Raw genomic sequence first — 23,621 nt, 5'->3', positions numbered from 1 at the left:
TCTGTGTCATTCATCTCTCGCTGACAGCGTTTGGGATACACTGTGGCCACTGTGCTTGCTGTGTGTCCTTGAACAAGACATGTTGACCTTGACTCAGGACGCCGGGCTGTAAAAGCGACCAGCAATGGTGTTGGAAAATGTTTGTAGTGAACGAGTCTGCGCTTCTGTGCTTTGCATTTTGAATGAGTGTACGTCATTCTTAAACAAATTTCCCAACGCGGTCGAAAGGATTCTTGGTCTTTCACCCGCCCCCTCCCCCGTGCTTTTTTCTGGTTCCTTTTTTTCTGTTGCCGAAGAAGGGGGGCTCTGGAAATCTTTGAACTCATTTGAATTTTGGCGCTTTGGTGTGTGGTGTGTGTATTTCAGCTTTTGACCATGAATTTCCTTTCCAGATGTTCATCCTTGCTCTACAGATGTTTTGGACGGCGCAATTGCGAGGTCCAGTGTCTGTCCACTGCTTGAATAATCAATAAATTGTAACGGGTGATGAATGTATTTTGCACTCTCCATTTCTCTCTCTCTCTCTTTTCTCTCTTTGTGTCTCTCTCTTTAAAACACACACACAAACACACACACACACACACACACACACACACACACACACACACCCCCCCCCCCACACACACACACTGTCTGTGTTGCTGGAATAAGTCCACATGTACTCATTTTTTAATCTTTGTGGTGAGGAGTTACAAAGGCAGAGAAAACTGTTGTTAGCCTTCGTCCTCAAACTCAAAATGTAGTGAAAAAAATAGAGTCCTGGTGGAATGGTTGCTGCTGCTACAAAATGTATCTGTTTTCTATTGTGCATCGGTGTAGCCCTCTACCATTGGTTGATAATTGACAAAAGCAATTGTGTGAGATCAAATTTCCCAAATTTTCTAAGCCTGAAAAATTATTCAAGATCCATCTGAAGAAAGAAAAGAAATTACCCTTCATCTTAACTCTACGTCCGTCTGTCTTCTGAGAGGTGTGTTTTGTTTTGCACATGCCCACGTATGAACGCGAGTACGTCTTTGGGGTCAGTGAGGTCATCAATGTCAGATGGTGATATTTGGCTTTCAATAAAACGTTCCTTGTTGTATCTCCTGGTGGGGTAAAGCAAGCTAGTCTTTAATGAAAGAAAGACAATAACAGGGATGTTGTTTTCCAGGGTCTCCCCCCCCCCCCTGTTCTAATCACATGAAGTACAGTTATTATTTGAAGCATTTGTTTACTGTGTAACCCCGTAGAAGTTGTGTCGATTACCTTTAACTAAACCGTTTTTTTGTCTTGAAAATGCAACTTCATAAATTGTCAGGTTTTTTTCCCCAAATCTAAAGGTCGTTCCCGGTAGAGAAAATATAATAATAAATAAATAAATGATAGTGATAGAAATAACATTGCTGAGCACAGTGCTTGATGTGTTCCCAGAAGCTGTAACACCCCCCCCCCCCCCCCCCCTCACCTGACTGTATTCTAAAGCTAGATCATTGGCGTAGGTTTTTTTTAAATTGCTGGACGGAAACTAGATCAAACTGAACATGTTGATTGGTTGGGATGTTACTGTAGGAAAATATTTTTAAAACTACAGGGGAGTGCCGTAAGTTGAAGATAAAGTAAGAACTGCCTGAAGAAGGGTATGTTTAATACATTTTTTTAAAGGTATCTTCAACAAAATAAGCAGGTGTAGATCTAGTGGGTATTTTTAAAGGGTTTTTTTTTTGGGGGGGGGGTGTCTGTCTGCTGCTTCTATCCTTGCTTTATATTTCTGTTTCTGAAAAGACAAGACTGGGAAGACAATGGAAGTTTCTTTTTTTTGGGCCCGGAAAGTGATGATTTTTTTCAACCCTCTGAAGACTGTTGTGGCATATATATAAGTTGTTTTTAGAGTAAAATGCTGATATTAATTTTCTCACAACTGCACTACTAAGATTGGGTGATTTGATCATGTCCATCAGGCGTTATTGTTTTGTCTTGTAGCATGCATTCCAAGAAGAAATTATATGTATATGTACAGCACAGTCACATATTTTTTCTGCCATGAAATAAAACAATGTGTGGTAGGATAGCAGAAGAAATGTTTCTACTCTCACAAGGTATGTTTTTGTATCCATTGTTTTTGGGGTGTTTTCTTTTTTTACAATAGCTCCTGACTGCTGAAGTTCACTCTTACCTCTCCGACTGACTGCATTTATTTCTGTCACCCCTTTTTTCCCCCCATCATGCTCATCTTGCTGTGTTTTGCGTCAACTTGTGCATCTCATTAATGCTGTTAGTTTGTGAAGCGTTCTTGGCACTGAATGATGACCGTGTGTCACACTCACTTTGAACCTGGGATCAATCATTCAAAGTCCACAAAAGACTACGTTCATTTTTGTATTATTCCCAATGGGCACTTTTGTACGTTTTCCCCCTGTGAAGTAGGCTTAAAGTTAAAGTAGTTTTTTGTTAATTGAGAGTTCACCAGAGCTCTATTAAAGGATCTCTTTCTGGGAGAGCACAAAGTTTCCGCAGAGGTGGATAAAAGATTTGTAAAGCTCATGTGTATTGCTGTAACATTCAGCATGTTTTGTGAACAGGGCTTCGTACAAAAGAGAGACGGAGGAATACTCACCGCTGTTTGAGTTAGAAATAGTGGCAACTAACTGTGTGAAGCATACTTTGTCAGAGAACTTCTTTTTGAAAACTTTTTAAAACCGAAAACCCAGCTCAATGCAAGAAAACTCAGCGGTCACACAGATATTGGTTGAAGCTAACTCGACTGTTCGTTTTTATCCTGTTGCGTGGTTTATTCAGCAGTCAACTTTGTTCTGATGTTGCTGTAGGTTAGATACAGTCTTTTGTGATGGCCTTTGTCAAAGGCAAGGTTAGGCAGCGTGAGCATTCATCGAGTTATTTTTTTTACTTGTTTCAAGAACAATGAAACTTTATGATCACAGATATGTGGGTGTAAACTAAATTATTAAGAAAACCCTTGACTTTTGTACAGGGGACCAGCTTTGAGATGAGAGTTGTTTCTGTGCATGTTCTGCTGAGAGAGAGTTTACTATTACAATGCTCCCTGCCAAGGAAGAGCATTAGTCTGAAGGTTGTGCCGGGTGGGGAAAAGCTGCATTGTTTGCTTTCTTAGGGGTGTGGAAGTTTTCCATAAACCGACACCCCCCCAATAGATTCAAGATCAGCCATCTTTTTGTTTCTGTTGTCAGTTTTCTTGTGAGTAAAATTTGAAATGAAATTGGAAAGATATTTCCTCTGTTCAGCTGCACTGAATGTTCATTTTTGTGTTGCTCTTGTTCTGTTTGTCAACTATGTGTAGATTGTTGTCTAAATAAACAAACTGCCACTGTCATTTGGTTATTCAAAACGAGAAGTGTTAGAAAAAGTGTGACATGTTGGAAGACGACTCGTCGGTAAATAAAGAGATAAACTGACTAACATCAGATTATAGCAGCCATAGTTTATTAGTTTATTGTTCAAAGGATAATGAGAATATTAGTTTTTTAAATATTGTAAAGTAAATATTTCTATAACCAGAATTCTTTACATCAACTGATGGACATTGTGAAGTTAAACGAGTTATAAGATTTTTTAAATATCAGGATGATTTTAAGAATTCTTATTGACAATTTCATGCATGGAAAATGATAACACATGAAAATTTACAGTTTTAGTTTTAAGAGCTCGATTCTAGAGTTCATGGTGGTTCTTATCATTTTCACATCAAAAAGAAGCATGAAAATATGGTAAAAGTAAAAGATGTAGACATTTCAACTGTAGGCTTCCTCTTGAAAAAGTTAATCAAAGAAACTCTCATTGAAAGTTCTTCAGAGGATAGAACTGCATGAAACTGTCCCCTTGTAATAAATCCCATGAGAAGTTTTATCTTGTCTTATTTGGCGAGTCATTCTTTATCATATTAATATTATCACAATGATTGCCCCAAGTCAGTATCGCAAGTGGTTTAATTAAGAGTAGCAAATATACAATGTTCTCTTTTTATCTAAAGCAAGAGTAATGTTGGTAATTACGGGATTGTTTCTAATATATCGTGCAGGGAAACAAATGTTTGCGCTACACACAGGTTTCAATTAATTGCTTTTAAAAATCTTTCTTTTTAAACAGGAGCCATGAAGTTCATTGCTATTGCTAGATATTGTCTGAAATCAAAAGGTTTTTCTACCGTACAGTTTTATTGTTCTTTGTGTACCGTGTGAGGGGACAGAGGGTCGACATGCGACATGTAGCAGTTGTGTTTGGATGCTTGTAAGTCACCTGCTATGTATTTGCATTCTTTCTTCCGGTGCAGTTCTTAGTTTTGCGACTTACCATGTGGATATTTTTTCTAATTTTTCTTTCCTAATTTGATATCTCTGGATTTTTGTTTCATAAAATGTAGTTTGTCACATTTTTTTTTTAACTTCACAGAGATGAAAGGCTTGGCAGTTTGAGCATGAGAAAGACATTTTTGTATTTTTGTCAAATGTAAGGTTTACTTTATCGTCTTTTTAGTTTGTTGGTACACCATCCCACCTAAAATTCCAGACCGTCATACACTCAAAAATGTTCTTGTTTTAAAAAATATAGTTCTCTCATTTTCTTTTACAAGACACTAATTTAAAGTGTATGTTTACAGCTGACTGCTGCCTCTTTTTTTCCATTATATTTTTTTTAATGTATCGGAGTATAAAATATCATAGTTTCATGATGTAATGTTCTACATGTAACACCGAGCTTCAACCTGCAAAAAAAAATATTTTAAGAAATAAAGGTTATGTACTTATCAGAATCATTGTTCAATTTTTGGGATCTTTGTTGGGGATTTTTTTGTGTGTGTTTCATTGATGAATACCATTTTTTTTTCCTTGGCGAATTGCATTGTGTACGTTTGATCTCTTCTTCCTCTAGTGATCCAGCATCTTTTATGTGTTATGGTTAGAGTTCACTACAAAATGCAAAAGATATGAGTGTAACACCTCTACTAATCTTAACCTTAAAAGTGTTGATAGGGACATTATACCCATACCATTTCATTTTCTTTTTTAATCTTCGGCACTCTAGTAAAAAAAGAATGTACGCTTTTCATATATATATATATATATATATATATATATATATATATATATATATATATATATATATATATATATATATATATATATATATATAGAGAGAGAGAGAGAGAGAGAGAGAGAGAGAGAGAGAGAGAGAGAGAGAGAGATATAGATATGTATATAGATATATATATATATATATATATATACACAGTGTGGACAAAGCTGTAATATTTTATATCAACCCAAATTTAAGTCTAGACATGTCACAAAGTTCTAGTATAGAGACGTAGGGATCTTGCGCAATACGGTGGTGCTGGATAACATCAACAGTTTTCTTGTTCACAGGGGAATTTGGGTGACCAGAACTGGAACATGGGTCTTCAAAAACACTGTCTCTCCCTTTACCAAATTGTCTTATCTAATGCCAGACTGTGTTATTGTATCCAAAAGATTTTCCACAGGCACACTGGAAATTTTCGTAAATTTAGTTTTGACGCTTCGCCAAGTTTGCAGTGCGTAAGGAATAAAGATGTAAAATGGATGGGTTCTTTCAATACTTTCATGAGCATTGCCTTTTTTCCCCCAGGGCGCACACAACCTTTTAGTTTTAGTAAGAGTTTTAAGGCACTTGCAACACAATGAGGTCATATATGTGCCGAAGATTAGAAGTGTTACAAGAGAGTAGCAAACAAAAAAGGAGAGATAAGGACGATAGATGTTTGATAGGAAAGAAGGAGCAAACCACACCAGAGCACCCGCCAACCACCCACTCCAAACATTCTTTTGTATGTGCGGTCATAAGATAATCAAGAGAAACGCCACATGAAACTCTTATGGTTGCTTCAAAAGTAGTCATGTTATGATCAGTTAGATGTATTGCTCTTTCGTCATATGATTGAAGCCAAAATCTTACCCGCAGGGTGACAACTTTAATGACTTTCTGAGCCACCCTTGTGCACTGTGTGTGACACCCTCCCTTGTTGTTGCATCGGATTTTTAAAAAAATGTTTGTCTTTTCACCCCTGTGGACGTAATTTAGATCATGATTTAGGAGGCTATTCCCAAAGGGGGGACAATTGTAAATGGGCTGACTCATGTCACGCTCATAACTGTGCCTGATCTACAACAGGGAACTGCTGCTTTTTCTTTCCTGATCCTTACTATTGTCATTTTCCTCTACTTCTTTTGTATCTTTGTCACTCTCTTGTGACCTATTTTGGGGTGCCTTGATAGTCGAAGCAGACCTTGTGCTGTTGAAGCTAGAGAGGTGAGCAGTCTAAGTCTGATTCCCTGTAAGACTTCTCTGTTGACACCCACCCCTTGGCACTCATATGACCTTATGCAGTTGCGAGCGCCGTAAAACCCTCTACTATAAAAAAAATGATTTAGGAGGTGGGCTTGGACCCTGCCTGTCAGTGCCACTCTGGGCTGAGATGGATACAGTAGTGTCCCAGCAGAGAGACCGAGATACTTGATAAAAATCATCCTCCCCACTCGAGAATGGAATTCTTTTCTTTTATGTGCGAAGACAAAAGGCCTAACTGCTACACCACAGATACCATTTTGCTTCCAGAAAACTTCGGGGGAAAAGAGGAGTTTCGAATTCAAACATTTTGCTCACCTTGCTAACTACTAACTGGGGCCAGGTGGCGTTGATCTATGAAAGTTCTGAGTGGCATGCGCCAAAAGCAAATGTGTAATAAAAGTGTAATGATTATGCCCTTTACTATCACACACAGAAGAGGCGAGTTCAGTTCGCATGTGTATATATATATTTTTTTAATCGAGTATCTGCGTCTGTCTCCAAGGGATGCTGTGTCCATTTCACCCATGGTTTTACTCTACAACGATCTTACTTAAGTCAACTGGGATGTTAAACATAATGATATGAATATCGAGCTCACCATGTACTAGTCAGACAGAGAACACGACAGCCTGATCATTACTACGCCAGACGCTGGCCAATAAACTGAATGTTTGTTGTTTTGCCTGATCTCGTTGATCGGTTAATGTCATCTAGTGCAGGTCAGATGTTTGTTTGCGACCAGCAGATGCTATTGTCGTCATCATTAAATGCTAGACCAGTTGAAGACATCGGCGATCATGGCTCACCATTTGTCCCTTTGCTCGGATGTTCTAAAAAGAACAACTACATGAACATGATACATGTTTATTATCCTGGTCTTTCCCTGTCAACCACCTGTACAGACTTTACTTTCTAAGAGAGTTGCTACGATAACGAGTCAACCCCTGCCTCCTTTGCATTCAGAGTTGTACCATGAGCAAAAAATGTCCAAGTCCAAGGCCTTTTTAACGTCGATTCAAGTGTCCCAGAAACCGCATCTCTGTCAGGTGCTACATCAAAATCATTGATGTTCACAATTTCCGACAAGTGTTACACCACACGTATCTCAACGAGCAGAGTAAAAAAATAATCATTTGTGTCACATGACTCTCAAGATTGAAAGGATCTTTTAATTTCTTTTTTCGAAAACACAAACAGCATATTATTATTATGTTCATGGGTATGTCAAAATTAATTGACTTTAAGAACGTAATAAACACAAGAAAAAACAAGCCAATACAGGAAATACGTCTACCAAATCTGATTTTAATGACAAGTCTAGATTTTTATATGTACAGAATCCAGCTTCACACCAAACACAAAAAAGCGCAGTATATATACGTATATATATATATATATGTATGTTGTTTGTTTTTTTTCATAGTGAGAATTCAAGACTCGACATAAAAATTCAGTGCCAAATCATTTATTTAAAGTTCGGTAGTTTTTCTGTAAGAGAGCATCAGGTATTTGGTTACAACAGTCAACACACTGTAATAGAGAACTGGTGAAACAAATGCTCAGTGCACCACAACCTTCAGGGCTAATCACATTCCCTCCTTTCCCTCTCTGGACCGGGGTATATATGAACTGACAGCAAATGACAGGATCGATAATAACAAAATCACCCAATTTCATCATCCAGTCACAATAGCCAGTGAAATAGAACAAAGAAAAGCGACTCAAAGTAGAACAACTTTTTCCACCTGTTGGAAAGACCATCAAGTCAACATTGTTCGCTAAACCATTCAAGTGTTTTACCCCAATGACCACACACACATTTCTTATATATATATATATATCTATATAGTATAGACTGTTTTTAATGCACCTACAAAAAAAAAAAGAGTAACAGAAAACAGGTAGAAAAAAACAACCCCAAACCCCATTCCCGTTAGAATTTCTTTGACCTTGGAGAAAAACTTTCAACCAACAATGTTGAAACAAGCAAACATTAAATCTCTTTCAAATATCAAAGAGAAAAATAAAGTAAAATTCAGCTCACTGGGGCTCTTAGTCCTTTCGCTGTAACTTCTCAATGAAATAATACCATTAAATGAATATTGTATATATAACCAGAAGTAGATAAAGTCAAAATGGCAGCTTAAAAAAAACCTTTCGAAAGTGGAACATTAAATACTTGAAGATTACCTTGAATTACATTGAGTTCTAATCACTTCCAACTACAGAGCACCAGACCAAAATATGAACTTTCCGAGGTGTCCACGAAACAATAACTAGAAGAACCGTTTGCTAAGAAGCTGTTTTGGGGTAAAAGCTTGCTTGAACATTTTAAAAGCTAAAACTTCCAATATATTCACTGCAGAACAAACGAAACTTGATCCAGAAGGGTAAGCGTATGATTCATGCCATGAGGCTTAAGTCAAATAAACTTGGCTAGTTAGTCGGAAAAAAAAAAGAAGACATCAGATTGTCAAAAACTGTTTTCCTCTCATGGGTTAAATGACATACGGCCTGCATGAACTTTTCCAGCTGTTTTAAAAAGATCTATAAAAAAAATATCAGCTCTTTAAAAAACTCAAAATGAACAAGCATAAGATGGAGCAGCATCACAAACAAGGCTTGAAAATTTGTGAAGAGCCACGAGAACAGCTTCTACAACTCATTTAGTTCTTCTAGTTCCATACCTCTCCGAAATAAAATGCACCAAAAAAAAGTAGCTGAAAATGATTGAACTCAAAAAAAGCGGAAAGCAACAAAGTAAAAAATGAGCTGCCATAAATAAAGACAGCTTTTGAAAAGTAACAGAACCAATCACTATAGAAAAGTAACAGAACCAATCACTATAGAAAAGTAACAGAACCAATCACTATAGAAAAGTAACAGAACCAATCACTAGTAGTGTCATCACACAGCCACACTCGTCTCTCACCAAATAAAAAAAAATCAACAAAAAACGTTAAAACTCGTTCGCTCACTTCTACTTCTATTTCAAGTTCTTGCTCTACCCTGATTAAAAAAAGGCTTCATACCAGTGAAATGACACTGTGGGTATGGAATAAAAATGAAAGCAGAAAAGCAAAATCATATCCTCCTCCTCTCTCTCTCTGTTCCGCTCACCTCTCTGTCTCCGCTCACCTCTGTGTCCACTTCGAGGAAACTACATGGGGGGAAAACATACCTTGGTTAATGTTACCATAACTGTAGTTTAAAAGAGTAAGAATTATGAGAATATAATATACTTATTACACAGTTGATTAAGCGTGTCCTTTGTAAGTTTTATAAGTTGTCATTAGCAAAGCGAAGTGTAAGGATGGTTATAAAACAACTAAATCAAACAGGAATAAAAAATCATCATTATAATGGCAGTCCAGAAAAAAAAAAAGAAGAAGAAACACGCTCGTGTCTTACACAACATTTGCGAAGTTCTTCAGTCACAGTACTTTCTCAGTGAGCTCATTCCTTACAGACTCAAGATTACAGAGACATGGACAACAAGACAACCAAGTTTTTGTTCTTGTTTTTTTTTTCCTTCTAATTTTCCTCGACAGAATGAAAAAACACAAAATCAACTCCACCACAAACACTTAAAAATACCCTTCACTGCCACAACATAGACAATATGCTTTTTTATGACGAAAGGTTTTTACAAAGTTTTCCCTGGTCTTAGAAAAAAGCGACACTAGGTGAGACACAAATCATGTTCAACTCAGTTGTAATAATGAAGAATGTTTATGATAAATGAAAAAAAAAAAGGTGTAAAGACAAAGCATGAAGGAATAAAGCAATCGGAAAAAAAAAAAACCACAACAGAACAGCAGCTAAGAGTGTCCAATAGAAATTATACATCAAAGGAAAAGAAGAAAAATGGACCAAAAGGGAGCATCACAGATATTATTGCACTTTATACATCCATGGATAAGCAAGGTAAAAATTAACGCAAATGGGGGGGGGATATCAACTCGAATGACATGGCCTGAGCTAGCTGTTTCTCCAGTGCAGTCACAGATCAGCTGCCCCATGAACTTGTGTTGTTCTCCAGGCATGCAGAGATACTTTTCCTGTGCGTACAGTCGTAGAAATCATACTTGTCCTGTGCGTACAGTGACAGAAATCTTGCATATTTTCACAACAAACTCTGACCTTAGAACCATACCGTTTCCTCTTCCTGCTAATCGTACTTTTTTAAAATCCCCAAATGTTGACAGTAGAAAGTTCTCAAAAAGTATACATGAACACAACTGAAACTTCACTACCAACAAGGTGACTACTACACAGAAGCAAATGATTTTTGCTACAGAACTAAAAACACTATGGCAACCTTAATCAACATGTTGAACATAGTCCAACATGCTCACAAAGAAAATGGAACACCCGAAACTTGTACAATGTCACAACTTGCCGCGTTAGTATCAATTTATGTACAAAACTGGACATCAGTCGCTAAGCATCCTATGTATGTATGTAAGTTCCGAACTATGCTACTATACACGTGAAAGGGACCTCAAATTGGAAACATAGGTTTATTTATTAAGGCTACCTGAGGCACTTAAATTTTTCGCATATATTCATCGTCACGGGGTACAAATTTCCATAACATTACTCATGCCACAGGCGTTTATAACAGAGCAGATCAAGAAAGAATGCAACAAAACTACAATGTGAATACATGGTACTGAGGGGGGAGGGGGGGGCACTTTTCCGATGCCATAAAAATTCCAAGAAACATTATTATACCATCTCTTTATAGACCCTGGACTACACTTTATAAACCCTGTGTACACACAATGTACCCAACAAGACAGGTCAAGCGATACACGTGTAAGGAGTACCGCATTTTGGGAGCACCATGACAAAGTTACCACCACAGGCAGAGAACCTTTGCTGTTCAATCTAACAACTTGAGACAATGCCTTTTTCATAAATCGGGTAAGCCCGAAGAAAAAGATGCTAGACCAAACATGAACTTACTTATGGCAAATCATTGTCTCTTTGACAAAAAAAAATGTGGGCTTATCTGCACCTAGTATAGATACAGTAGAGATTGACAATCACTTCTTAATTTATGACCCCCCCCACTAGCATCCAATTTGTCCATGTTCCAAGGCTTAGCATTTCACAGCTGATGGCAGATGGAAAATGAAGCTGCCTCAAGGTTGCCGTTACGTTCGGACAAAATTTATCTCGAAATGTTATCGGGTCTAAGCTGTCTGAACACAGTGGTACATCATTTCTTTTCTTGTTGAGAGAACACATACATTATGTCAACCTGCCGTCAACAAGACAGGTTCATGTCATACAGAAGGAATAACTCACAACAGTTATATGAATTCTTATATCTCAAAAAAAAAAAAAAAAAAAAAAAAAAAAAAAAAAAAAAAGGAACACAAGAAATCATGTGCCTTGGATAATTACAGAGTGTTGTTTGTGTCAGAAGAAACATCAAACAGAACTAAAATCAAAACAGCAATTGAATAGAGGAGACTTCTTGAATTTACAAGGTATGGATTTCTTGATTATGGCATTGTGCAAAAACTCTAAACGAGGCTATTGGATAATATAGGATAAAACATCTTTTTTTTAAATTCAGGGTGTCACAACAACATAGTGGAATGTCTCTACAATAATTCAGAGAAGCCTATTGAATATTCAGTCTATCAAAAATGTGATAACATACAAAAGTTCAAATCAGACATCTCATCTCGCCGTGCATCATCTGCTTAGAGGAGCAATGCCTTGAAGGGAGTCTGCAGCGACTCTTTTCTAAGCCATCCAAGCTTGGTGGCTATACAGAGTGCATCAAAGGCCACAGGGTCTCTCTGGGCCAACAAACGGCACGACATCCAAACAGCCTACCAGAACTTTCACTTTCAGTTCAGGTCAATCCAATCAGTAAATTTTTTTTTAAAAACCTAATAATTTACTGATCTTCATCAGTCAGCACGTCTGCTCCTCTCAAGGACAACACAGTCCAGCCCGTACCTCCGGCTTTGCCTCTGTGTCGAGTACACACACTAACCTTGTCGCTATCCGGCACAGCGGATCATCTGCTGCGAGAGAGTGCCATTTGTGCGCACATGTACCGAAGCATAAAAAAACAAAATACAAATGTGGCTTTATACAGTACCTATACAGCTGTGTGAATGTAGAAACTGAATATAGTTTGGCGGTGGATTTAGATTCAATTACAAAAAAAAGAACTAGCTACAGATACACATGGGGGCAGTTCTGTCTTGAACAGCAGAATGTTTTTTGTTCTTTTTCTTTTTTATAATGAATGATAAATTGGTTATCACAAACGAAACAACTAACATGTTTCATATCCAAAGCGAAAAATATGAAATTTTCTGAACTCACAGGTAAAGCATATATAATATATATACACAAATATATATATATATGACATATCATATATATACATATGTATATAATGTTTATGTACAATCTAGCATTATAAAGAAAACACAGAACTTTGCAGACAAAGTGGCCATGATGGCCTAACAAATAATCTGCAAATGTGTGAGTATAAAAAATTCAAAACAGCCATGTCATATGATATCACAAAACCAGAGCATTCTGTTCAAAACCATACCTAGAACAACATCATAACAAGGGTGTTGAATAAAACGCCAAACACCAACATCAGTCCAAGCAACAGGTCCTAGCATCGAGTTGGTCTTCACACCTTCTTCAAGAGACCATCTAATTTGACCAAACTCCCAAACGGGTTTTCATAGACAATGGCGTAATGACAACAAAATGCCGCAGACAACCAGCTGCCGTGGCGACAACAACTTGCAGCTCACCGCTCTCGGGAGCCAACACAAGCAGCAAGGGTACTGCTTAGAAAAATTTCAACCAGACAATCTTCCAGTCGACCATCAACTGTAGGACGTATCGAGAGGCTCGGGTTTCACCGAATTGCCCACAGTGTTGGCATAACAGTGACGAAAACCGGAGAAATTCCTCTCGCCCGGTCGCTTGATGAGCGGCGAGTTCTGGAGAATTTCCTGGTGGTAGCGGAGCGAGTCGGCCAGCCGGTCGGCTCTGGCTCTCTTGGCCTCCTGCGACTCCGTCTTCTTCAGTGGTTTCATGGAGAGATTTGTGGCCTGGAGGTTGTCGTCGCGGGGCCGCTTCACCGTCAGGTTCTCGGGGTACATAGCGCACGGCTCAATCACGTGGGCCTGCCGTTTGAGCACGGGGGTTCCCGTGCTGGACACTCGCTTCAGGGAGGCCATGCCTTCGGGCAGAAGGGGCGGGGTCTCCAGGCAACCCATGGACTTGTTCCTGTGATCCTTGAAGTGCTCACGGGCGCTCAGAGTGGACATGATCGGGGTGTGGGCGGCCGGGATGGTCACCATGACCTGGTGAGGGCTGCGGTGCAGCACCGTTGTCTGGTGCTTGACCTGATGCTCCACCACGTGGTATGGGCTGCTGCTGATGCCGTTGCTACTGGCAACATGGTTGTTCACCGCGTGGCCATTGCGCTGCTTGGCCTTCTTGTTGTGAGTGCCCATTACGGCCACAACCTCAGCAACATCCATTTCATTCTCAGAGCAGAAAACTCTCGAGATCAACGACTCCCGGTGTCCATTCTGACCACGTTTTTTGTGCATCATCAGTTGGAGATTCTCTGGGATTCCCGTCACCAGCAAGGTATCATGGGTAGGGACGCTGATCTTCATGGGCCCAAACTCGTCAGAGGAACAGTGGACACCAGCCACAGAGCTAAAGTCCACTTGCTTGATAGTCGTCCCCGTCAGCTCGGGCAAATCGAGTTTGTCTTCTTCCTTCACCGACGATTCCTTCTTCAGTTTCTGGCGCTTCTCAGACAAATCCAGACTGCCCGACTTTTTGAAGGTGGGGTCTGGCGTGCCGTTTCGGGATGGGACGCCATTCCTGTCCACTGTGATGTCATCAGGAATCGGCTCCACATTACTTTTGTCCACAGGGCTGCACAGTACAATCAGTTCTGAAAAAAAAACCCACAAAAATAATGAGCAATTTGTGAACAATTTGCAACAGATGTAACACGAAGGAGACAGACTTGAATGTGTGCAACCAGTACATTTATGAACAATAACATGCACATATAATAATATATATCATTCATAATAAATATTTCCTGGCATTTCTACTACAGGAAACATTTGGCTTCAAGAGATGCAACAACATCAATCTAAAAATTCCTCTAATAATTTTTAAATTGAAAAGATGTAGTGCATTTGCACACACAGCCTGATAAATTTGCAATCTCATCAAAAACTACTCAGAATTTAAATCCACATATGTATGTTAGATTAAAACCCACTGAATCTGAAGTGTGATTAAAAAGCAGTAAACAAAAACACTGACAAATCAGTTTGCAATGCAGAGAGCAAGAACTACTGTGTTTGTAACTTTTCTTCTTTGAAGACAATAATTACAATGCCAAAATTAAATTCCCAAATGGGAGAGAGATTCCGGAACAAACTATCATATAATAAGCAACTACAAAATTTGAGTGAGCAAAACAAAGACAGGCAAAGAGGGAAACAACAACAAAATCAAATACAAGACTAGAGCCACAAAACTTGAAATGATACTGCTAAATTTCTAATTCAAATAAAATAGCTTTTTTTCTTCGCATTTAAGAGAAGCAAAACAACATCCTCATGACTCACACTACAATAATTACACACGTGACAAAGAAAACCAACAGACAGAAAGGCAAAGGACAGAGAGTCAGTCAAGGAGAGGAGTGGAACTTCACAGCAACACTTTCCAAACACTCCAAACATAACCAGCCTGAAAAACCTACTTGAGGGTGGTTGGAAGGTACTCTGATCTGGTATGCTGCTTCTTTCCTATCGAATGTCTATCGTCCTTATCTCTCCTCCTTCTTTTTGTGTTTTGTTACTCTCTAGTGCCACCTCTAATCTTCGGCACTTTTATCACTAAATTGTGTTGAAAGTGCTGTAAAACTCTTACTTAAACTGAAAAAATAAAGCTGCTTACCTCCAGCACTGTACTGAACTCGAACTGTCTTGAGCCAGTCCACAAACTTCTGAATGTCTTTGACCATTAGCCCACGGATGAGATCCAGTACTTGAGTTTTTGCCTGCATCAAACCTGGAAATACAATTTAATTCCAAACTCATTACAAAAGTGGAATTGACAATTCTTTTTTTCAACAACCTATCCATTTTCTTGCTACTGCCTCCCAAGCATGGACAATGTAAACAGATAATTAAAAACAACTTTTCTACGCTCAATCATAAAACAGTTTATTTTTGTTCCATGTGTTTCATAATGATAATCTTCCCACTCACATGAATACATTTTGTGTATATAAACACATGAATATTTACATACAGTTGAACCTGCGGTAACAGCCACGTGGCCAAACAATCACTGACCTCCTTGCTTTTTTTTTAAAAAGGTATACTATAATGACATTGTCCAAGATGTCCACAGCGCAACCTCAGTACTTTATTGTCATATCTCAAATTCTTTTAACAGTGAAAATGTGACTTCTTCTTGAGCTCACTCTTTGTTATGAACTGTTTTCACTGTTTAAAAAAATGGAGCTACGACAAGAAAGCACTGAGGTAGTGATATGTCTAACACAACCACTTTTTTCCTCAACAATGGGTGGCCGTCTCAGACAATTTTGACTGTATATAATATACATAACTAAAAAAACCAACAACACACAGATACACAAGAAAAAAACAAACCAACAAAAACAAACAATCAAAGCATGTTTTACTCTTCTATCTAAGATGTCACAGTACTTTTGGATCCGATTCCAACAGGTGTTCACAGACGAGTTCATAAAAAGCTTCCACTTCTCCGAGTGCGAGCAGCAGAACTATGTGTGTACACTGTTCCCCTGCACCCAGACAGAAATACACACACACACTGCTCTCATCCCCCACTAGGCACTTCTAGGATGACGCACATACCCCTCCCCTCCAATTATCCTATTGCAACTCCAAACAAGGCACTCCTGGTATTTCCAGACCCCAAAAACCTATAATGTGTGTCTGATCAATAACCCTCACAGTCCTTAAATGCCAACTCAGTCGTCATGAATAGCACAAGCTTTTTCAGCATTGACATTTTCGTGGCACAAACTCGCATGGCACTTTACATGCACTAGACATTTCCACCGACAATCAGATCAGATGTTGTCTGAACTTTGCCCAAGAAATTACTGGAGAATGAACTTGGCGATGACGTAAATGTTAACATATAGATCAACATCTTTACTATGGAAAGGGAGAATTACTGCGCTTCTGTACGTCACAGTCTTAGAACTTGTTGGACCGCCATTGATCCAGGGGGGACTAAATGTAAGTATCTCCCACTGTTCCCTCGTTATTTCAAAGGTCTCACTTGTTACTGAGAAATAACAGCAATTATCCGTAAACTTAAAGAATGACAGAGATGCCAGTAACTGAAGTTCAATCATCACGGAAAAAACCCTCACTCCCCACCGGGGATTGGAGTCACGCTCACACCAGAAAGATCAAATGGCAGTCTACAATTCACACTTCAGTGGGGAGGGGTGGGGACTGAGAGAAGGGGGAATAACCCAAAGACACAATGACATCAGCAGCCATTCACTTGTGAATGTAGAGTTATTCTGAACGCTCTCTTTTCTTCAATCAAATATGATGATGAACAAAGGACCTACATCTAATCCCTTTATTATAAAAATATATCCCACTAAATCCAATCTGAGGAAAAGTCAAGCTCTTGATTTTTAAAACATTCTTCACCTTCACTTACAATTATTGAACTTCAGATAAGATAAGATAAGATAAGATAGATAAGACATGATACGATAAGACAATACTTCATTGTCGAAGAAGGAAATTTTTCTTGGCTGTACAGGACCATAAAAACACACGCACAGTTTGTTTAGTTTTAGTAGAGGCTTTACGGTGCTCGCAACTGCATAAGGTCATATGAGCGCCAGAAGTTTAGAGGCGTTACAAGAGAGTAACAAACATAAAAAAGAAGAAGGGGGAGATGAGGACGATAAATGTTTGATAGGAAAGAAGGAGCAAACCACACCAGAGCACCCGCCAACCAGCCACACGCAGTTTACAAAGCTGAAAGGCTCCTACAGTACAGAAAGAACAAACAGAACAAAGCAAAACACGAACACACCATTTTTCTCCCAAACCGATCAATACTCATTGACAGCATGACGTGTGAACGTCAATACTCATTGACAGCATGACGTGTGAACGTCAATACTCATTGACAGCATGACGTGTGAACGTCAATACTCATTGACAGCATGACGTGTGAACGTCAATACTCATTGACAGCATGACGTGTGAACGTCAATACTCATTGACAGCATGACGTGTGAACGTCAATACTCATTGACAGCATGACGTGTGAACGTCAATACTCATTGACAGCATGACGTGTGAACGTCAATACTCATTGACAGCATGACGTGTGAACGTCAATACTCATTGACAGCATGACGTGTGAACGTCAATACTCATTGACAGCATGACGTGTGAACGTCAAGTAATGTTGTTTGGCCTCCTGGGCTTTGAACTTGTGGCATACTTGCTATACATTCCCACAGTAGGAACACGACTTAAAAATAGATTTTAAAATACAAACAGTCTGCCGTCTTTAACATGTAACCATGAAGGTCTCGACATGTGTGTGGTTGGGGGGGGGGGGAAAGAACAAAGAACAAAAAAATGCATACATTTCTCACAGTTCTGTCAACAAGAAAATGCTCATGTCTGTATCAAAGGGACAACGCGGCCCAGAATTTCTTTTTACTGAGTTTTCTGACACCATTGTGACTATATCTTGGTCAGGTGTGAGGAGAGAAAAAAACTTGCTGAATAATCAAATCAAATACGGAGATAAAAACTAGAAGAATATCCCCACCACAAACTGTGCGATCTACTTTTTAAAAAACCAATAACACCCCCCCCCCCCCCAAAATAAAAAACCCAAAACAAACCCAACCCAAAACAAACCCAACCCAAAACCAACCAGCACTGCACACAACCAACTGAGTCATGGGTCAGAGGGCACTTCATTAAACATCCAATGATTCATCTTTCACCTTTTGCAATTAGAGCCATTCCTAAATTAATATTCACTTAAACTTCCCCAACAATCAATGAAAAGCAGTACATCCAGCTGCCTTCTCAGCTTAATGATTCTCTGGTATGATAATTCATTTCTGTACAAGGTAGGACAGAGAGGGAGGAGGCAGGATCTGTAAATTTCAACATCCGTAGCAGGGAGAGCAAAGTCGAGGGGCTTGAAATCTCCCCAGTAGACAGCTTACAGCATGATTCAATCCCTCATCAACTCAACACAAAAATTGTGCGTCTGAGAAAGTTCAGACAAAGATTCAACATCTATACATACACGAGGGAGACAACTAAGAAATACAAAAAAAGATTCACTTTTACAACCACCAGCGGTGAAAAACATGATTGAACCGCTAGAGAAAGTTAAAAAAGAAGGAGCAGTGGCAGACAACAGACCAGGCACTGGTAAAGTATGAGATTCAAATGCACAAGTGGGGTACAGGTTGGTCACATCTTGAAGAAGCTACCAACAAGCACCATAAGCCATTTCACCAAACTGGATGAGAGACGCTGACAAGGAGACAAAATTGAAAAATACAAACAGAGGACCAGCTGGACTGAAGTAGTGAAAATAGCCAGCATGTCTATTTGAGAAAATGTACGGACGACCTTCATTGTTTTGTGAACTGTGGGCACATACACTTTGCTTCCTGTCCTCAACTACATCATTTACATGGCCCGTCCTGTCGGGTACCGACTCAAGATACTTTGTACATCCCCGAACTACAAAAGACAAATACTGCACAGAAATTTGTGCCTCTGATTTACTCGGCTCAATCAGACATAAAACACACACATTAGAAAGTCCCCCCCCCCCCAAAAAAAAAATAATTAAGGCATGATAGGAAACTTAAAACATAAAGCAGAAAGCGAGATGTGAAGTCAATCAGAAAGGAAAGACTCACCATAAATATCGCTATCATCAGCATCCATGCTCCCCGATCCTACAGAGCTGGAGACGGAGATGCCCGGAGGCTTCACACGAACAGAACCTCCGTTCCGGTCAAAATCTTTGGCCGACTGCATGTCTGAGGCCTGTGACAGGCCGTCGTCACTGGAGATCTCTTCCGAAGTGGAGTGAGACATGACGGGTCCCGGGGGCTTGATGATGTCCACAGTCGGTACAGAATTCTGTGAAGGAGCCACTCCACCATTTTCTTTCCTCAAAGCCTCTTCACACACAGCTTCAACTAGTGGAATGCACGCCGAGCGAATCGAGTAGTTTGTGTAGTTGTCACTCAGTCCTGGAGAAAAGAAAGGAAAAAGAAAACATGATCATTCAATACTTAACTTGAACCAATAATATGAGTTGATTGAGTCTTTTTATGCTTCTTGAGAGACAAATTTAGTAGATCTGTAAGGCAAGATCAACTAATCAATCACATGCCCCTCCACCGAACACAAAGGGGTGAGAAAGTTTAAAATACAACATAAGCAGATATAGAGGGCTCTTGATCTCAACCAAATTACAGATATCACATTCCTCCAGTGTATTATCAACAGGTATCACATCACACTGGTATACAAGGACAGAAGAACTTCTCAGTCACTTGATCACCTAAAATGATCGCAACTAGGCAGTGAAGGACACACAATTACAGTTGTGCACTGAGCATGGCAAACAAAGATAAAAATAGTTTTAGATTTAGTAAGAGTGTTGTGACACTTGCAGGACAATAAGGTCATATAAGTGCTGAAGATTAGAGATGTTACAAGAGAGTAACAAACACAAAAAAGAAGGAGGAGAGATCAGGACGATAGACATTTGATAGGAAAGAAGGAGCAAACCACAACAGAGCACCCGCCGACCACTCAAGATAAAATTGTTAAAAAATAGCCCCTTAAAACTGGTGTAAGCGAAAAAACGTAACAAGACAAAGTAGGCCTACTATCAGCAAAACTTATACATTTATTTTCCAGTTACAAAGGGAAAACCCAAGCATGACCTTCTCAGATAAACCCTTCCCCACTCCATCTATTATTTTTTAACCCTCTTCCTCGAGACATCAAGAGGATTCTGCAAACAAGTCCTTATATAGGCTGAGTCAGTAGAATACTACAAAGACACTACAATACATTATATTATAACACGATAAGGCATAAGGCTTTTATCACAACACAAGATAGTCCCAACCAGTCTGTTTTTCTATTCTACATCAGTGCTTGTCGTCCTAGGAGATATATATAGATCTATATTGTCTGCTAGAGGGTGATTTGGTAATTCTGGTGGGCAGTGGGATCACCCAGATAATGACAGATATTATTCAGTAAAATGTCCCACTTGGAAATACAAATTGCGACCTCAGTGCTTTCTTGTCGTATCTCCATTTGTGTAAGCATTGAATATGTAACTTTTTCTAAAGTTCACTCTTTGTTATGAACTGTTCTCACTGTAAAAAATAAATAGAAATACGACAAGAAAGCACTGGGGTCATCATATGTAGGTAGACAATAAGAAAATTTTAGCCTCCTAAACATGGATAAAGTGGGTTCTGACTACAAAATGGCAAACAAGCACTGTTCTGTTCTACACTAAGGATCAGAGAGTGATGAACATATACGTAAATTTTGCTCCCACAAACAAAATAAAAAAGACTGTACTGTAAGCAAAACCAAAATAGAAAAAGAAGAAACTGGTAGCATGTAGTCAGGACATCTCTAAACAAATAAAGACAAGTGTCACCAAGCTTGGAAGCATGGATCAGAAAAGAATTACTTAATACAAGCTATCAGGGAGGCAAGGATCCAAAAGGGACAGGATGCATCAAAGAAAACCCTATCTTCACACAGACTTATTTTGTAAAGTTCACAGAGCCAACTCTCCACGAGGGAGAACACTGTATAAATATTATTAAAACAATCCTGTACTATTAATCTAATATTATCTTTGTCAAATTCTAAAACCTGTTCACTAAAGCCTCATTAAAAATTCATCCACATGAATTGAGCAGGCAGTTGGACAGCATCACTGGTAGGTCCTACTTTTTTAGTAAAGTAACTTTCCCTCCGCAACATCAGTCTGTTTTACTTTCTCTCGGCATTAAACGACCATTATTATATAATCGCACAGATTTGTGCATCTTTTTACTCCAACAAACAAATTATCCTTGCGTGACTCCTATTGGAATCCACACATAACATAACACTTCTGTACACAAAGTAAGCGTAGCCTACCTGCTTGGAGGGAGATCCTCTGCATGATTTTTGTCAGTGTGCTACTGCCCAGGGGGGTGTGGTCGTACCACACGTAGTCTGACTGTGAGACGTTACGCTTTGGCCTCTGCCAGAAGGCATCTGTCATTGGGTGCAAGTGTGTCACATACTTCAGGAAGGAGGAGAGAGGACAGCGAGGATCACCTGAAGAGAATAATCATAATAAGTTGCTTACATCTTTGAGCTCATACTCATGTAGTTTTACCATAGAAAGCTTCTAAACTAAGTTTTCTTTTTTTTTTTTTTAAAGAAACTAGAAAGACAATGAACATAGTAGTAACATAAAATCTAACATAACTTTGGCATAACTTTACAGGGAACATGAATACATTTAGAATGATCAAAACTACAATATAATAAAGTAAAAAATCATTAACTAAAAATATCTCTGCATAAAATTTTAAAAATCAGACATCAAATCAAACTGCACTTTAAGACTTTAACTACATGAATATAAGCAGTAAAAAGATGAAGAAATACAATAATTACCACAGAATTTCAGAACAACATATTGATTTCTTATTTCAGAGAGCCCATTAGAAACAACCGAGGGGCTGATCAAAATGGGGGGGAGGGGGTGAGTTTGAAAGAGTTCGAGTACAATAAAGAAATTGCGGTAGTCTGACAAAGAATAAGAACAAGAGCTGGGCTTAGTGATGTGCTAATGGGCTTCAGCCCTCCAATTATATCCCAAAGTAAATGAATATTTCTTAATTGAAGAGATAATCCATTGCTACTGCTATGATTGCGTGAAATTAACATACTGAGTCTGAGCGATCAACGTGGCAGCTTGCTCACAGTCAAAGTTGCTCCCGCTTTCAACTATAGTAACACATTATAATAATATAACCAATCAAATGTTTTCAAGGCTCAGCAAAGAAAAGAATGAGCCTGTTCTCAAGGTCCTTTCTAAATAAAACTAGACCTGACCCCCGAAGCAGTGCATCTGTATACCGGAGTGAAAATAAAAAATTTACTAAGCCTATCTTCTTGTAAAGGAGTACATGTAACAGATTTTTAAAAAAGAACGTGCAAACACTGCAAGAGCGAGAGAATGTTCTCCAATCCTAACAACACACTTTTCCCAGTAACAGTTAACCTGATACTGATACTAATACTCCACTGGACCTTCATGAGGTGTCAATGTCTTGCACATTTCAACACGCATTAAAATTAGCATTCTACGCCTACACAGCCTAACCTACTTGCAGTCTGCGGTGTATTTTCATAGATGAAATTATGTTTGCAATGCTTTGTACGCCTGTTTATATTTGTGGTTTATCAGTTATGAATCATGTCGAAGCACTTTAAAAGTGACCTTTCCAACAATATATTATATCAATGGATCATTCATTGACTCTTCGCTGTGAAACATTGAATTAATTAATCTCACTCCCCATTCACCACTCTCTCTCACATTGTGGTACCTTCCAAAAATGTCTGGTAGTAAAGGCAGTGAACTAAACGAAAAAAGTGAAAAGCGGTGAGTAAGGAGAGAAAATTCAGGGAGTGGTAATTATAATTTACAAATAATGTAAACAAATACACAAGGTTCAAAGTCGAAACACTGTTTATGAGGACGGGGATGAAGGGAAATATTTTATTGTGGGTATTTTTACTATAACTATTACTCTATGCTCAGGAAAACCCACTAAATAGCACTTTTCTTGTACATTTTTATCTGTTTTACACAAGTTCATCCCTAGCAAATTTCTAGTTTTTGAGAAATTTAATGATTTTATTTGAACTATAATTACACTAAGCCTAATGGAGTGTAATATTTTTAGCATTTTTAAAGGCCGGCTCTATTTCTTCGAACGTTCAGGAAAATAAACTTGAACTCTATTTCTCCTTACAGTTTCTGTTCTCGAGATTTGTTGATAATAATTGCGAATGGAGTGGCCCGTGTGTGTGTGTGTGTGAGTGTGTGTGTGTGAG

At 38.8% G+C, this 23,621-nt stretch overlaps 1 protein-coding gene across 1 annotated transcript in view; it reads right to left on the bottom strand.

Moving 5' to 3' along the window:
• Positions 1–7,495: 7,495 nt before the first annotated feature.
• The window catches only part of LOC101859972, a 20,251-nt gene continuing 4,125 nt past the window's right edge, over positions 7,496–23,621 (bottom strand). The window contains exons 2-5 of the mRNA XM_005108618.3: positions 21,645–21,827; positions 19,376–19,714; positions 15,340–15,453; positions 7,496–14,314 (exon numbers count right to left, since the gene is read on the bottom strand). Of these exons, the coding sequence (XP_005108675.1) occupies positions 13,224–14,314; positions 15,340–15,453; positions 19,376–19,714; positions 21,645–21,827 (1,727 nt within the window). The 3' untranslated portion in view covers positions 7,496–13,223. The remainder of the gene's footprint in view (positions 14,315–15,339; positions 15,454–19,375; positions 19,715–21,644; positions 21,828–23,621) is intronic.

Source organism: Aplysia californica, unplaced genomic scaffold (assembly GCF_000002075.1).
Source record: "Aplysia californica isolate F4 #8 unplaced genomic scaffold, AplCal3.0 scaffold00705, whole genome shotgun sequence".
In the NCBI taxonomy this organism is placed as follows: domain Eukaryota; kingdom Metazoa; phylum Mollusca; class Gastropoda; order Aplysiida; family Aplysiidae; genus Aplysia; species Aplysia californica.
This window is presented reverse-complemented; position numbering and strand designations above follow the sequence as displayed.